Source organism: Hyalella azteca, unplaced genomic scaffold (assembly GCF_000764305.2).
Source record: "Hyalella azteca isolate HAZT.00-mixed unplaced genomic scaffold, Hazt_2.0.2 contig545, whole genome shotgun sequence".
In the NCBI taxonomy this organism is placed as follows: domain Eukaryota; kingdom Metazoa; phylum Arthropoda; class Malacostraca; order Amphipoda; family Hyalellidae; genus Hyalella; species Hyalella azteca.
The window spans coordinates 34,231-51,783 of record NW_025930892.1 but is presented as its reverse complement, the minus strand read 5'-3'; the positions used below and the strand labels follow the sequence as shown (position 1 = coordinate 51,783).

Sequence of the window (17,553 nt, the reverse complement as noted above, 5' to 3'; positions counted from 1 at the left end):
ATGATCGGTGTGGCACTCGCGCTGTTGGTAGACGAGCGGGACGCCGAGGTCGGTCCAGTTAGGGCCGTACTTTCAAGAACTCAAGTACACGTAGCGGTTTAATTACACGTAGCGGTTAAGTACATGTAGCGACCTAAGCACATGTAGCCAACTAGGTACATGTAGCGACCTAAATACTGGTAGCAACCTCAGTACTTGTAGCTACCTAAGTACTCGTAACTACTAATTAATTGCTCGCTGCGGTCTAAGTATACTTAGCGACCAATTTCTCGTCTGCGTGATTGGTGGGCTTTGCTTGAAATGCTATTAGTGATTGGCCGACGGAGTTACGAACTAGTAATTATTTTTGATAGTACGGCCCCAGTAGCTTACAGAAGCTATATTTCTACACTGCATTAGCGCCCAAAATATCTACGAGTTCGTAACTCCGTCAGCCAATCACTGAAAACTTTTCTAGCTAAACAATCAATCGCAGACGCGAAATGTGCCGCTACGTGTACTTTGCATGCTACGCGCAATTATTATTGAGGTACTGTATTTCACCATTTATAATTATTTTCTCGGCCCTGAAGAAGACGGTTGCTGTGTGTCGGTCGATAAAGACCTCAGTGGCAAATGCTGTAGCAGGCGCTGCTGGTTAGTTCATCTTGAGAGAAAAAAAAAATTGAATTATGCGGTCGCTGAATGCAAGTCCCGGTCAAAATTCGACCCCATCATCAAAGTTTTTCGTTTTTGGTTATTTATCATTACTCTTGACGACATTCTGCTGCTTGCTCCTTATCCTGGAGTGTGAAGGACGCTTCAAAGCTTGGAAGTCGGTGGCGGTGAACACGACTTTCCTCGCGACGATTGCAGTGCAAAACTCCAGTTACATCCTCCGCTCCATCGTACAATGCATGAACCGGGCCACGACTTTGGACTGGGTTTACGTAGCCTGTTACACGCCCATGCAGGAGGGAGGGGAATGCTCTCTTTGGGGATATGAAGTCTCTGTTAATCTTCCAGCGGATTCAGGAACACAACAATCTCACTGCAAGCTCTTCTACCAAGATGATGGTGAGTGCAGTGAACATTGAAGCGAGTGCGGCGCGTTATTATTATTCGCTTGAAAATCGTTGAAGGTGTTATTTATTTGCTGATTTATACATTTGTACGTGGAAGAAATCAATGTAATGTTTTTACGAAGACTAACGTGTCAATGTTCCCACTACGAGGCTGCGTGCTGGCGAACGGGTCGCTGGTGGCGGCGGGGACGAAGCTACCCTACTCCATGTACGCCGACGTCTTCAACGTATGTCAGGTCAACGGACGCATTCAGCGTAAGATAATATTATCAAATATTCAGTTTTGTTTTTATTATGTCATTAATATGTTTCTAGCTGAATATCTCACACATTCTTTAAGTGCTCGATTTATTATTTACTTAACTTATTAAAGATGAGTTGGGATGCTGATTGCGCTACAAACAAGGTCTTACCATATCACGGCTCATTACTATTCTTTTTTAGCGCAGTAGAAATCAGCCTTAGTTCAGTTCCTAGTTGAACTCAAATGTAGAATTGTTAAAATTTTACATACTATGAAAGGTAATGAAACCATTCACCAATTTGTTCGACTTCAGAAATGTGTGAGTTCGAAGGCCAGCTCTACAATCTGAACGCAAGCATCGGGTGCCTTCTCTGTACCACAGTCGGCGTCACGTACGGTGGTAAGTCTTGATATAATTCGATTTCATTGTTCTTATTCTTAACAACTGTTCAGCTTTCGATATACTTAATTATATTGAATCTTATCAACTTATGAGCTGTCGATGCGCTCTCACCAATTTGGTTTGACGGATAATTTGTTGAACACATCGGTCTTGAATGTGGATAATGGGTTACACCCGAGGATATAGTGCGGGTGATGGGTTACACCTGAGGATATCGAACGGGTGATGGGTTACACCTGAGGATATCGAACGGGTGATAGGCTATACTTGAGGATATCGTGTGGGCGATGGGCTACACCTGAGGATATTGTATGGGTGATGGGCTACACCTGAGGATACCTTCCGGGTGATGGGTTACACCTGAGGATATTGTGCGGTGTAGCTCGTCTTTCATATTAATTAACGAATGCACTGTCGCTGCGAGTGATCAATCACGTTAACTCACCGTCTGATTGGTGTAATCGTACTGCAGAAATTATTATGACGATGCTTTTAAAAATGCACTTTTGTTCAATCTAATAATCAGCGCTTAATTATGGAGAAGGCAAAATTTTTTATAATTTGTATTTCCCATTTACATTTCAGTTTCGTATAATCTTTGTCTCATTCATTAGTTTACTCTCATATATAAACCCATTCTAATAAATTTCAACTTTCACTATTTCAACATTCTCTTGTACTTCTATTTTTCCACGTATGTTCCACCGTTTCCAAACCTTTGTATATTCTCGTACATATAAAAGGTCTCCAACAATTGTACGTTACCACCACAGAAAGGGAGTCAAGGCATACAAATCAATGGTAACTAAGATACGCTTAGCTCACAGAGGTCGCAGCAAGGGGCCACGCCCAAAACCTTGGAATGTCAGGCTACATAATTAGCTGAATTATCGATGCACTCACGCCACTCATAATTTCTGTTGAATATTAGATTATATCAGTTAGTGTAATTAGAATCATTTGGGATACGGTGAAATGGATGCCAGTATAAGAGCTTCTGCCTATACTCTCAATATGTCAAATACATTCAGATAAGTATTCACAATTACTGAAAAGTGTCCACCCTTCTGTTCAAGCGACAGACCTGCGTCCTGTTAAAATGCAACTCACGATTTTGTGCACGAGTTTTGATTGGATACTTTTCTGATGGATTAGGTATTTAACTTTTAGATTAGTTCCCGATTGTACGAACAATGGTTGGTTATTTGGTCGACGTTTGGTCGTCTGGATCGCGGGATCAAAGGCAACGAGTTTAATTAACACTGCTTAATTCCGAGGCAATCGACTAATTGCATGACTGCTGCTAATGACATGCAGCGGTCAATTAGTTATCTGAGAAAATATACTGTACAGAGTTGCCGTGTACTTTATATCAATATAAATTAACATGAACCATAATTCATGTAATGCGATTAGTATAACATATTAGTATAATAAACATTCTTATACAACATATTAGTATAATAAACATTAATTTATAATTAGAGCTACTGGAGGTCGTTGTCTGAGATTTCGGCTTTACGAATGTTATCTTCCCTGTAAAGGAAATAATAAGTCGGCAGTAAGCAAGTTAATAATGAATATGTGTTATAATATAAAGATAACATTTTACTTCATTACAGAAACACTTTCTAAGCATACCTTTGTCCAGTACCTACAGATTAGCATATCTGCGGCCGCTTCAACGGGAAATGACACACTACAACATTTACAATTCCCAATCGCCACGTACGCCCGCATTTCTTTCTCTCATTTCGTATTTCTTTTCTCCGAAAAAGAATCGTAAATTCATATAAAAGTATTCCGATTGGAACCCCAATTATCACTTTCGTGCGGTGCCCGTCAAAAGTTGTACGAATTATAAACATGGTCCAGAAGCTTCCATAACTAAATCTATTTTATATATCTCGATATAAAAGTATTACTCAATTGACTAACATTCTTGTTCTAAGTTCAATTGATTGGCTTGCATTTGTGCACCCCAAATGATGTGTGCACCCCAAATTTCTGTTGAATATTAGCTCATATCTGTGAAATTATACATGAGAGAAATTACTGTTAAATAGTCTATTATATCAGTTAACTTAAATGTCTCAGAGTTGCGCACCACGAACCGGTGCAATAAAAATATTTGGATACGTTTAAATGGATGCGAGTAAACGCTTCTGCCTACTCTCAGTATGCCACATACATTCAGATACGTATTTAAATTACTTGTAAGTGTCCACCCTTCTGTTCGAGCAACAGACCTGCGTCCTGTTATAATACAACTCACGATTTTGTTCCCAAGTTTGATTGGATACTCTGTAGATGGATTAGGCATTTAGCTTTTAGATTAGTTTCCGATTGTACGAACAATTCTTGTTATTTGGTCGACGTTTGGCCGTCTGGGTGGCGGGATCAGAGGCAACGAGTTTAATTAACACTGCTTAAGTCCGAAGCAAGAGTTACTGCTGCTATTGACTACTGTATATATAGCAGCGGTTAATTAGTTATCTGAGATAATATATTGTACAGAGTTGTAATTTAGTACTCTGTCGTGTACTTTATGTTAAAACAGATTAAAATGAAACAAAATGCATGTAATGCGATTTGTTGTCGAACATATTAGTATAACAAACATTAATTCATAATTGGAGATATTGGAGCCAAGGAACGTCGTTGTCTGAGATTTCGGCTTAACGAACGTTATCTTCTCTATAAAGGAAATAAAAAGTCTCCAGTACGCAAGTTAATAATGAATATGTCTCAAGATATAACGATAACATTTTATATCATTACAGAAATACTTCTAAGCATACCATTGCCCGCTACAGATTAACATATCTACGGTCGCTTCAATGGAAACTACTACACTTAAAATTCCCAATCGCCGCATACTCCCGCATTTCATTCTCTCATTCTGCATTTCTTTTCTCAGAAAAAGAATTGGAAATTCTAATAATAGTAGTCTAATTGGATGCCCAATTATCACATTCGTGCATTGCCCGTTAAAAGTTGGACGAAATATAAACCTGGTCTAGAAGCTCACGCGACCAAATCCATTTCATATATCTCGATAAAAGTCTGACTTAATTGACTGGCATACTTGTTCAAAGTCCAATAAATTGGCTTGCATTTGTGTTCAAAGTTGAGCCAAAGCCTAGTCTCTGCTGCAGCAAATGAAAATGTCATCAACACATGACAGTTCAACTACAAACACACGCCACGCGGAACTTGATCAATTATTTTATGATTCGTCTGCTGCACGATTCGTCTGATGCATTATACATGTTCAGCAGACGAATATTCACCTGTTGCATCATACGATTCATCTGTTGCATTATTCGATTCGTCTGTTGCATTACATGGTTCGTCTGTTCTCTTGCACTAATGATTCGTCTGTTGCATTACACGATTCGTCTGTTGCATTCCGCTAGGCTAGGCTGCACTAGGCTTTGGGATCAACTTTGAACATAAATGCCGGCTATCCTTAATTAAGATATGATTTCAAAAATCGGTCGTAATGAATATTTCGTCAAGTTCCGAAATATTTCCGACTACCGAAATGCGCTAGAAAATAATAATAATGCATTAATGACACTGCCACCTCAGTACCCGAGGTATTACAGTTCCAGCAACTATGGTATTGCTGCTGCGAAATGGTTTTATTACTTCTGCAGTAATAATGTTATTACAACAGCAGTAACAGAGGTGTCGAATCTTGAATTGTTATGCAGGATCTACCCGACCTCAGTTCGCAATTCCGCTGCTCACACCGAGTTAAACTCTTCTGCTTCGATCTGAATCCAAAATTAAGATCTGGTTATAATTATTAGTCAGTCGTCGAGGATACAAAACTGATTTACACTAATTATTTACTTTATTTCACTCAAATTTTCAAGCCTCCCAAAAGTTGACCATCGAGTTTATTAATGTCACTTGCAACGTTAAAATTTTGCCATCCTGAAATTCGATTTCGACTGGAAATAAGAGCTACGGGCGGTAAACTGGCTACGAAACGCGCTACACTCGAAAATTTAGAACTCACAAATAATTATTGGGCTCCCGAAATATCTAACATTATTTCGATTCTCCAAATTTGAAAATACAAACAAATGAATCCCACAAGAGGTATGTTAGCCAAAGTCTACCTTTATAGTAAGCAAGGTATTTTAACAGCAGTAACCGAGGTTTCACAACTGCAGTAACCGAGTTACATCAGTAACCCAGTTACATCAGTAACCGAGTTACATCAGTAACCGAGTTACATCAGTAACCCAGTTACATCAGTAACCGAGTTACATCAGTAACCCAGTTACATCAGTAACCGAGTTACATCAGTAACCGAGTTACATCAGTAACCGAGTTACATCAGTAACCGAGTTACATCAGTAACCGAGTTACATCAGTAACCGAGTTACATCAGTAACCGAGTTACATCAGTAACAGAGTTACATCAGTAACAGAGTTACATCAGTAACATAGTTACATCAGTAACAGAGTTACATCAGTAACAGAGTTACATCAGTAACCGTGATATTGCCCTGCCCAAAGTCTTGTCTGTTTTCACAGACAATAATCGTCGTCGCGTCTTGGACGTCGCGCTGCCTCCGAGGGACACGTGCTGCGCTCAGGCAGCCGACGGATACTGTCTGGTAAAAGTTGATATAATTTCTTAATGAGAATCAGACAATAGGGCCATGATTTAACTCATGCTCATTGTTTATTGGCTTTGATTGAGTGCAAGTTAGGTTAATTTCTATTTATAAATTCAACCAAAAGGTGGGCATCTATTTATGATACACTTGTAAGTTTCATAGGTCGGTTTACGTAATGATTTTATTTGCACTTTTTCATTAAAATGAGCTGAGGTGGGCAGTAGTGCGCTACATTTTCAGTAGCGGTAGCGGTAGCGGCTCTACTTTTAAGGCAATGTAGCGGTAGCGGTAGCGCCCGCTACATTTAGAGCATGTAGCGGTAGCGGTAGCGCCGCTACATTTCCAAGTAGCGCTGCCTGCCCAGCTCTGCGTCATCACTCCAAGAAAGCGATCAAATTTCTTCTCTTCAATTTCTTTGACATCCATTGCTCGGTAGGGTGACGATGAAACTAGTTGCTAGGGTGTAGCTTGCTCTTGCATCTCTTGGTGCTGTTGAATTGCATGTTATTTGCGTGGTTCCAGTCGGATATTGCGGAGCGGTCCACTGCCTCTTCTATCAGTTCAGCCGGTCTGTAATCTTTATCCACCTTATTGCCGTGCCCACTAATTTTGGTATAGAAGCTGGGCTGTGATCTACATTAGTAGCTCTCCATGTCCTCTGATCTAAGTTCTATATTTTTCGATTCAGTCCCTATGAGCAACTCCTGTTCTTGCTGGACCTCATTCTCTTACCTTTGTGTGAATAGTTGCTGCGTTGCTGGATGCTGCTTCAAGCTGAGCTCCCACAACAGCACAACTGTCCCGTTTGTCTCTCTTATGAAATCATTATTTCTTAGATGCCTAACGGAGCCATTCAACCACGCATCTTTTTTTCAATTTTTGTTTCTTTTTATGATTCTATCCATTCCTCCATCCTCGGCTATACTTGGTTGTCAGAGTCGTGCGAGTCCAGCAAAAAAGACACGTACAATATTGTACCTTAAGGGCGATGAACTAGTCTGATGATGGTGCCATCCCGTGTATCAGATATTGTACCTTAAGGACGATAACCTAGTCTGACTTACTGCCATCCCGTGTAACAGAAGTCCCAGTAACCCCGTGTAACAGAAGTCCCTGTTACCCAGTGTTACAGAAGTCCCAGTAACCCCGTGTAACAGAAGTCCCAGTTACCCCGTGTTACAGAAGTTCCAGTAACCCCGTGTAACAGAAGTCCCTGTTACCCCGTGTAACAACAGCCAATGTATCCCCTTGTAACAACCCCTCACTCGTATTTATTGTTATCAGACGACCACCGCATGTTTGCTGGTGACCTGGGCAACGATGTGACGGATGAGCTGCTCACGAGGACCTTCAACGGCTACCCCTCCTTCGTCAAGGCCAGGGTCGTGCGGGACAAGTTCACCAACAAGAGCAAGGGTTACGACGTCCTTAGCTTCAGGACCCTGACGCCTACACGCGAGCCATGATGGTGGGTTATGGTGGTGGTGGGTTATGGTGGTGGTGGGTTATGGTGGGTGGTGGGTTATGGTGGTGGTGGGTTATGGTGGGAGGTGGGTTGCTGCCCAGCTCTGAAAATGAGTCATTAACTGCAAAATTAATACTATTTCTTTTATTCTTTTATAAATACAGGTGGAGGAATGCGCTGACACCTCCGTTGGCTTCTGCGAGGCGAAGACTCGGTGCGAGGCGCGAGGTCTGCCGTTGGCCTCACGGGAACTGTACTACAACTACAGCCTCATCACACAGCTTGGTACCCGTGAGTTACAGCCTGGCAGTTAGGATGGCCAACGCACTGGTATATATTTTGAGCCAAGTGATGAAAAATCGACACAACTCATCATGGATTTTGAGTTATGATAAAAATTAGATCTTGGGTCCAACTTTGAGGTTGAAATTACAAATCAGCAGGGTATAACGTAATAAATTCTATATATTGGATACTGTACATCTAAAGATTGTTAGATATTGAACTTATTGTACTCGTTTGTTCATAGCCCGCCCTCTGTTCTGGATGAACATCCATCGAGGGGCAGACATGGTTTGGCGTTGGATGCCGAGCATGGAGCCCATGGGGAGCATTATCAATGCTACTGGGACTTATGATTGTGCTAGGCTGGTAGTCGGAAATTCCGGCTTCTACCTCCTTTCGTGTGCCGATAATTACGGAAGGTGTGCACTTTGCTACGATCCTGCGACAACCTTGCCGCCGTGCTGAGTATGAGAGAGAGAACCCATGCAGCTTCGTAAGCAGTTTCTCGCATAGGTAGACTCACTTCGAACATTTTTGGTAATTGTACCATATCTTATAATGGAATTTGAAGGGGCTTGAAGCAACCATGCATTGTTACAACTCATTTATACCCATAAGATAACAGGAATAATAGTTGCACCAATAGCTGACGCTCAAGGAAATGCCTGGCCCGTACCAAATGATTTAATTTATTTCTTAAGTTTTAAAACAACTCTAGAATGTTGGTGAAAAATGATTTACTTTTAGAATAGAAGGGTCGGCACCAAAGAAATAGGCCCAGATCGCGTGACACTTTTTTCTTGTAAGTTACGCAGCTCATATCAAGTTAACGGAGTCTAGGTAGTCAACTCTGCTCGTGAATTTGAATTAATGTTGACCTGAAGGGATGATTTACTGGGTGGCATTGAATAAACATTTAGTGCATTATACCACGACTTCCGAGTGAATGCCGCTTCTCTTCCCTAAAACAGGATTCGTTTTCATAATTGAATCCAGTTGTTAGAGTGACTCATTTGGATTGAAATGTTACAGATTCAATCGGTATGTAGGTTACTCAAGCAGGTAGAAAAGTAGGTCGAAAACCCCACACCGGCCGACACCGTAACCTACTGGTGAATCACGCGACTCACGTTTGATAACAAATCATCTCAGATAATTGAGTAATAATCGTTTATAAACACATATGGTATTTTTAATTCCTAACTTTGAGTGATGCACTTTATTTCTAGAGTGAATTTATTTACCTTGAATCTCAATGCCTGTAGTGAATTTTTTTCATATTATAGATACGTTCCAATGTTATTCTAGTTTCAAGTCTTGACTCATGAGACTCTCATTTGGCCAGCTTCCTTTGCGCCTATCGTCCCGAAGCAGATTGGGTGGGTGCGGTTCATTCAATGGATGGGGTGCGAAGAACAGGATTGTTGAATAACTTCCTCGGATTGCGACTTATGTGAGACAATATTTCAGTATTCAATATTTCAATAGCTGCAATTTTTAGAATATTTATGGCGATACCGATTCAAATTTACCGATAATGTTCATCGGCGCGAGTTAATATTCTCAGCTTGTATTTTTATAGGACATGGTCATTAAATACAATCGTGTTTGGTGTGTTTGCTGAAATGAACTTGGAAGGACTCGGCATTAAGTTTGCAAGGAAGCCTTAGCTATTGTTGCGTACATGCATCACCAGAGATGTGTTCGGGCTTATATAAGAATACTACGTGCCTATCTTTCAGCTAATTGTACGCGCCTATAACAAAGTTTTTCAACTTATTCTTGGTCTCAATTGAGCAAGACCATAGCGACTTGCCATTATTAAGAATTTAGACATAATGTATTATTAGCCTTATTAATCCAGCCTACTTGAGAAAATAAAGACCATCCATCTGAAAATGCATTAATGATATGTGATATTTAACCTATTTCACTATCCACGAATGAATTCATTTTGACTGCAACATCGAAATTGGGACAATTCGATTATAAGATCATTCAACATTGTATTTGTAAAGAGTTATTGTCATCTCGCTAACCTTTTCCCCTAGTTTTTCCTTCGTGAGACGCAGGTTTTTTACTTCGCTTCCTCCAAAATGACGTTCACTGTTTGTAACGTTTGATCGAAAATATGAACATTCCCTCTAGCATTGAAGAATTTTTCGATTTCATTCTCATCTTTCAAGTTTGTATTGATTTCTATAATAAATAATTGTGGCTAACTGGCCAGATGCACTGCAAGTGATGATGCTTGCAGCAGGACCACAGCTGTGGTAGGAGTCAACTTGGTATTATAGGAGAACAATGCTGATGTTCATAACTGTTCTGCATTTCTCTGATATATCCAGCAATTTTCATGTAGATCTAAATCTTCGCTGATATTTGTAGAGTGATGGCACCTGCTTCAAATTAAGTTGATTCCAAGAGTTTTTGCTTCTCATGACATTGAATATAAAATTTAACCAAAATTGTTATATTTAAATCCCTTTTGTCATTTAACAATGCTAGACACAGTTAATGTGGTATTTGAGAGATAAAACTTAATTAGCATAGTCCCATTTCATCTATTGATATCTACGTATTTTAAATGTTGCTAGCATCATTTAAAAGGGGCTCGAACTATTATTTAAAACGAGCATTTAGTATGCATCATTGTGTTAAATTCAAGTTTTGTCAACTGAATGACGCGACGAATATTACGAGTCTTTGCGCAGCACTTTTCTCGAGTGAAAACTATTTAAATTTTTCAAGATTTTGAAAGATATGTGATTTGTCAAAATGAAGATACAATAAAATTATGCGTTAGTCGAATTGCGATAGATTGACTTATATTATTATATTGTCGAATTAATAATATATTATGCTGTACTATCAATAAATAATATTTGAGTGTGAGAGAGTATCCATTTTTTCCTTTCACAAATATGCAGTATATAGAGTGCCTCATGCTCACTGGGACGGGCGATTCGATCCGCGGCAGGTTTGGTGACGTTACAAAGAGAATCTAGGCATTTGGTTCTGTGAATTGTTCTCAGAAATGTATGCATCAATATACATTCAATACATTCCAATTCAATATACATCAGTATTTATCTACAATGAGTATATGTCAGTTCAGCATCTTGGTCACCATCATCACTACGCGTATGATGTGTGGTACAATAACTTAGATCAGCCCAACATCGTTCACGAAATAGACGTCAGTCAGTACCAGTATATCCTCCTCCCAATGCTACGGCAGTCAATTATCCAGCTGATTTCACAAAATAATGAAAGTCAGTAAAGGCCGTACATTTGCATACTTCTATTTCGACGTTTTGTGAGCCTATTGTTCCATTCATCACACGAATTAACCTTCACTTACTACAGCAAGACAGGAAAATAACTCATTGGACGAGCGACAATCGTTGAAATTATTTGTAATATATTTGGTAGAGTTTTATGATATGGTGCGCAGTTGAGAAGATGGCGCCGTAGTCGGTGGAATTCATTTGAGCGATGAATTGGGACTAATTTCTGACAACAAAGTGTAACGATAGAGCTTTATGATTTATTTTAAAAAGTTTCACCTTTCTGCTGTTAAGCCTTGTTTCACTGAATGAACTCTTACGTTGCTGTCTATAATTAAGGCCACACTGAGGCCTCCGTCGTCGCCCGTCGTGTCTCAGCAGCGTGCTGGTAAGTCTTCCACTCCACCGAGGAAGATAATGTAGAAAATTGTGTGACCAATCTAAAGTGAGAAATGTAAATACATCTGCTGAATTTCTAATTCAATACTTTCTACCACGTAAATAAGGTAATATGAAAGACTCCCGTGTAATAGTCTTTCAGTTTAACGTCAACGAAAAGACTCCCATCGTCAACCACCGAGCAATTTCTTCTTGATGGTGGGTGCCCAACCATTCAGTGATTTCCTGAGCGAGTTTAAAAATTTACAGTTCCATTCAATCCTTAATAGGATTTGATGTTGTGAATCAGAATCATAGAAAATATGATTCGTTACTTTTTCTCATTAGACGAAGAAACATGCGAATGAAATTGGATTTTAAAGTCTACGGTTTGAACTCGTACAATTAAACTATCATGTGGTCCTACGGCAAGTCGTTTGTTGCAGCTCTCATCCATACACACATGACCAAATAATCATACATACGCCTTGACAAATCTGTCATGGTTGAGATAATTGTTGAATCTTGAATTGATATGCACGATTTACCAGACCTCAGTTCGCGATTCCTGTGTTCACAACACGATAAAATCTGCTTGATCTGAGTACAAAAGATCTTGATGTACAAAAATAATTAGTCAGTCGTCAACCATACAAAACTGATTTACGCTAATTATTTTCCTTACTTCACTTATATTTTCACACTTCCCAGGAGTTGACCATCGAATTTATAAATGTCGTTTGTAAAGTTAAATTTTGCCATTGTGAGAATCCATTTCGGCTCGAAAGAAGAGCTATATAAGGGCGGTAAACTAGCTACGAAGACGCGTTGCACTCGACAATTTAGAGCTCACAATTTAATATTGGGCTGCTAAATTATTTAACATAAATCAGACACCACAAATTCCCAAACTACAACGAAATCAAATCTCACAATAATTATTTCAGCCATAGCTCATTTTTGCATTAATGATGTCATTCTTGTCAGCGTGTGCCCTGGTCGCGGCAGGGATCTCACTGGAAAACATGGTCAGGTTAATACTTAATTTTACTAATGCAATTATGAGCAGATTTTATTCACAATTGGCATTCCTGTAAACAATAACTTTAACTCCATTATAAGTAACTTCCGATTTGCAATGAGGTAGCGTACAATCTCCTGCTCCAGCCCTTTGTTGACTCAAACCTCTTTATCTTAAACAGTTCATATGTAAATGATTCGGAATCGGAGAGTTAATAATTTTTTATTTCATTCCAACGAGAGGTTCAATGTTATCTTCCAACCATCACTATTTTAAAAGAATATGCCATCTATATGATAAATGGCGGATTAAGTTCCATGATGCAAGCTTTGCCGTCAATCAAAATAGCTGATTTCAATAGATCAACTTATACGCCGGTAGATCGTGGCCAGACCTACAGTAGAGGAATTGAACGGCCTCGCGCTTCCACCAGAGCTTCCGTGTTCAAATAAATAATTTGGAAAAAATTAATTCTGGTTCAAGACACTTGAGTGTCAGATTCAAACGGACATTAGAAATGATGAGCGACACCCCAGTCTCTATGCACTAGGCTGTAAAACATTTGATTGAAGCTAAATATTACTCATTGCTCTATGCATATTAATTTAATGATGCAGATTTATGTTCAGATTTTCGGCATTCCAGCGAGGGCTGAAGTATTTTGCGAGGTATTAGTCATGAATGATTTATTGATTTAATTAATTTTATTTGCTTCTTCACGCTGGCGCGATGCCCCATCCATGTAATTGACACAGTCTGTATTGTGATTTATTTCGAGGAGTTTTTATGATGTTTCTTATGAATATTAGGGAACTGCCTTAATGATGCTCGTCAGATCTGCTGTGCTAATGATGCCCATTTATTAATCATGTTGAAATCGACTTGAAGTTATGAATATTATAAAGAACCATAAATTTATTGGAAGAGAACTCCGACTCTTGTGAAAAATTTTTATAAGAAAGTGCCCTGTATTATCCTACAAGGATAATACAGGCTAATCTCATCTAATAATCACGCTGATATCGACTTTATGTAAAGAGTATTAAAAAGGTCCTAACATTTATTGGAAGATAACTCCGACTCTCGTGAAATTTTTAGAAGAAAGTGCCCTGGATTATCCGACCAGGCAGCCGCTGACAGCAGTGACAGGCGGGCAGTCGGCGCTGGCAGCGGGCACGAGTGACAGACCAAATCTTATTTAAACAAACTTGCTGTCTCCAGCGCGTACAAGTGCGCGTCTAATATATTGTATGAAGATTTAGTTACGGTGCCTATGTTGCAATTTTTCATTTTAAGCTAATATCGGGCGTGGCACATAAGAAATTATCCCTATCATTAAGCATGTGAACTCCAGTGGCAATAAATTAATCAGTAAAGGCTTCTATCATAAATGCTTAAGACGGCAAAGCTGATTCATCAGAGGAAATGAATAAGGGAAGACGCCAATAATCGAAGAAGGGAAGAGCTGAGTCAACAAACGAGTTAATAACAGAAGAACCTAAATCATGCCGTCTCTGCTAACTGGCCGAGCTCGGAAGTCAGTCGAGACATTGTAGTTATCATTCGAGACCAGTTTTGTCCTTGGCTATTTCCTTATACGAGTACTGACACTGACACTTTGGGGCTTGCTGCTCCCTCTGGAGAGAGAGGGTCGCTTCAAGGAGTGGAGGTCGACGTTGGTAAACACGACGTTACTTGCGACGCACACAACGCAGCACGGCAGCTACGTCGTGCGTTCAAATATACAATGTATAAGCCTGGCCACGACGCTGGACTGGGCTTACGTTGTCTGCTTCACCCTCATGCAGGAGGGGGGAGAGTGTTCCTTGTGGGGGTATGAGGCCTCAGTGAACCTCACCTTGTCTGGGGGGCGGCACTCCCAGTGCAAGCTCTTATACCGAACTGATGGTGAGTGGCGTGACAATGCAAGCTCTTATACCGAACTGATGGTGAGTGGCGTGACAGTGCAAGTTCTTATACCGAACTGATGGTGAGTGGCGTGATGCTTGGGTGTCTGATGGTCATAAACTTTGTTTCAAAATTTTGGACAAGTTATAGTAAAGCAAGTGGGAGATTCATTCTTTACAAATTAATTCTTTACAAATGAGTTCACGATAATTTCATCAGGTTCCTCTAATCATACAAATGAAATGGAAGCGAAACTACTCGGTATGTTATTGTCAGAAAAACGATATAAATCAGGCTTTAATTAGAAATTATTCGGTAAAAACAAATGCCTCAAAGTTACCACATATGTAGAACTATATTTTTATCCAACTAAATGGAAACAAAAGCTCCTCGGTGCGTTAGGAAGACTAACGTGTCTCTGTTGCTCTCCTCGAGGCTGCGTGCTGACCAACGGGTCGCTGGTGGCGGCGGGGGCGAAGTTACCCTACGCCATGTACGCCGACTTCTTCGACGTGTGTCAGCTCAACGGACGCATTCAGCGTAATTAAGCTAATATTATTAAATATAATTTTTTATTTGAATTATTACATTAATAAATTTCTAGCTGAACATCTCACGCATTCTTACATTACTTAACTTATTAAAGATGAGTTGGGTTGCTTATTATGCTACAAACAAGGTCTCACCATGCAACGGTTCCTTACTACTCTCTTAGCGAAGTAGCAATCAGCCTTAGTTCAGTTCCTAGTGTATTTAAAAGTTCTTAACAAAATCGATTGAAAATATTAGCTGACTGACTAGCGTTGCGTTAAACCTCCCAATACTCATTGCCAAATACTCATTCCCAATACCTCCCTCCTGTATGTACTCATTTTATTTAGTGTATCTTTAATATTTAAGTAGAATTGTTGAAATTTTGCATGCTATGAAATGTTATGAAACGAATCATTAATTTGTTCGACTTCAGGAATGTGCGAGTTCGAAGGCCAGCTCTACAATCTGAACGAAATGATCGGGTGCCTTCTCTGTACCACTGTCGGCGTCACGTACGGTGGTAAGTCTCAATTAATGTAATCGCAATTTCTCACATTTACGCTTCCCGTAATATTTCTGTTAAGACCTTCAGTCCTCCGACCGAAGTCTACCTGGAGATAAATTGTCATTCCTAGTTTAAACCTCCTATAGTGGCGAAATACTTCGGTGAGTTTAGTGCTGCAATATATTAGTCTTTCATTATTGATTCTGATATACAGTGGGGGGAAATAAATATTCGTACACTTGAAAAATCGTATTTTAATGTATGTAAGTACACAAACTTAACAGGAAAAGTGATTTAAATTATGTATAGAGACGCATAGTATTCAAAAATACTATCAAAAGAAATTAAATCTCAATGCAACAAAAAANAAAAGTGAACATGTTGCATTGTTTTTTGTTGCATTGAGATTTAATTTCTTTTGATAGTATTTTTGAATACTATGCGTCTCTATACATAATTTAAATCACTTTTCCTGTTAAGTTTGTGTACTTACATACATTAAAATACGATTTTTCAAGTGTACGAATATTTATTTCCCCCACTGTATTTCTTTGGTTCACTTTGATCTAATTTTGCTTATATTTGTTTTTCTTATGTATTAGCCAATATTTCTTATATCATACTTGCAGAAACTATGCTTGCAAGATTATTCAATAAAACCCCTTGAAACTTGAGTGTCGAAATGTCGCCTAAGCAACTATATATTAGGTAAAGCTAATACGACATCGACCGATTGGTCGGAGTAGCGCCAACACTAGTTACATTGCGGCGTGCGTACTTGTCAGTTACTGGGGGCCTTACTGAGGTTGCCAGCCCTTGTATAGAATCATAGAATTCCGCCCAATACTGTTGTCTTGATCACGTGATCTATCACGTTATACTCTCCAGATGCTGACGCGGGTCTAGTATTTTTCCATCGATCTCTAACACGTCAAGTGAATATTACGTCTTAATTAGGAGGATCATATTTTATAATATAATATGAGATGAGACTATAATAATGAGAACCCAGATTGACACCGGACAGTTGCATAATGAGAACCCACAGGACAGTTGCATATTCGTCTGTTGCTTTAGTGATTCGTTGCATATAATTAATTTGTTGCAGTGGTGGTTGCTGGCTGAGCTTTCATTTGGTAAATCTTTTGTCGTTTGCTGCTCAATCAACAGCTCGTTTTCGAACTAATTCAGCCAACTGTAGAACGCGATTGTAAAGGAATTCGGGACAACTCCTTCAACCGTAATCCAAAAATACTGGAAAATTCCAATTTCGGTCCAGGAGTTGATTTAGCTACTGGGCCAACCACAACCGCAACAACGTTACCGGGCCTCGTCTCGGGATTCAAGCCGAAACAAGGGGAACTTACTAAACATGTCATCAACTAAAAAAGCGCAAGGAAGGAGAACAAAGAAAGTCGGGTTGCAGTTCCCTGGAATCGCAGGTATCTTGGGGTTGCCGAGATGCACGGTTCCACCAGGATGCAAAGATCCACCAGGATGCAAGGCTCCACCAGGATGCAAGGTTCCACCAGGATGCAAGGTTCCACCATTATGCAAGGTTCCACCGGGATGCAAGGTTCCACCAGGATGCAAGGATCCACCAGGATGCAAGGTTCCACCAGGATGCAAGGATCCACCAGGATGCAAGGTTCCACCGGGATGCAAGGTTCCACCAGGATGCAAGGATCCACCAGGATGCAAGGTTCCACCAGGATGCAAGGATCCACCAGGATGCAAGGTTCCACCGGGATGCAAGGCTCCACCATTATGCAAGGTTCCACCGGGATCCAAAGTTCCACCGGGATGCAAGGTTCCA

General features: G+C 39.9%; 1 protein-coding gene across 1 annotated transcript; it reads left to right on the top strand.

The window, feature by feature from the left end:
• Window positions 1-642: 642 nt before the first annotated feature.
• On the top strand, window positions 643-8,130 carry LOC125177842. The gene is made up of 7 exons (XM_047880343.1): window positions 643-1,056; window positions 1,215-1,319; window positions 1,622-1,708; window positions 6,266-6,348; window positions 6,874-6,919; window positions 7,636-7,775; window positions 7,981-8,130. Exons 1-7 carry the CDS (start codon window positions 672-674, stop codon window positions 8,128-8,130), a joined length of 996 nt encoding a protein of 331 aa, XP_047736299.1. The 5' UTR covers window positions 643-671.
• Window positions 8,131-17,553: the final 9,423 nt, after the last annotated feature.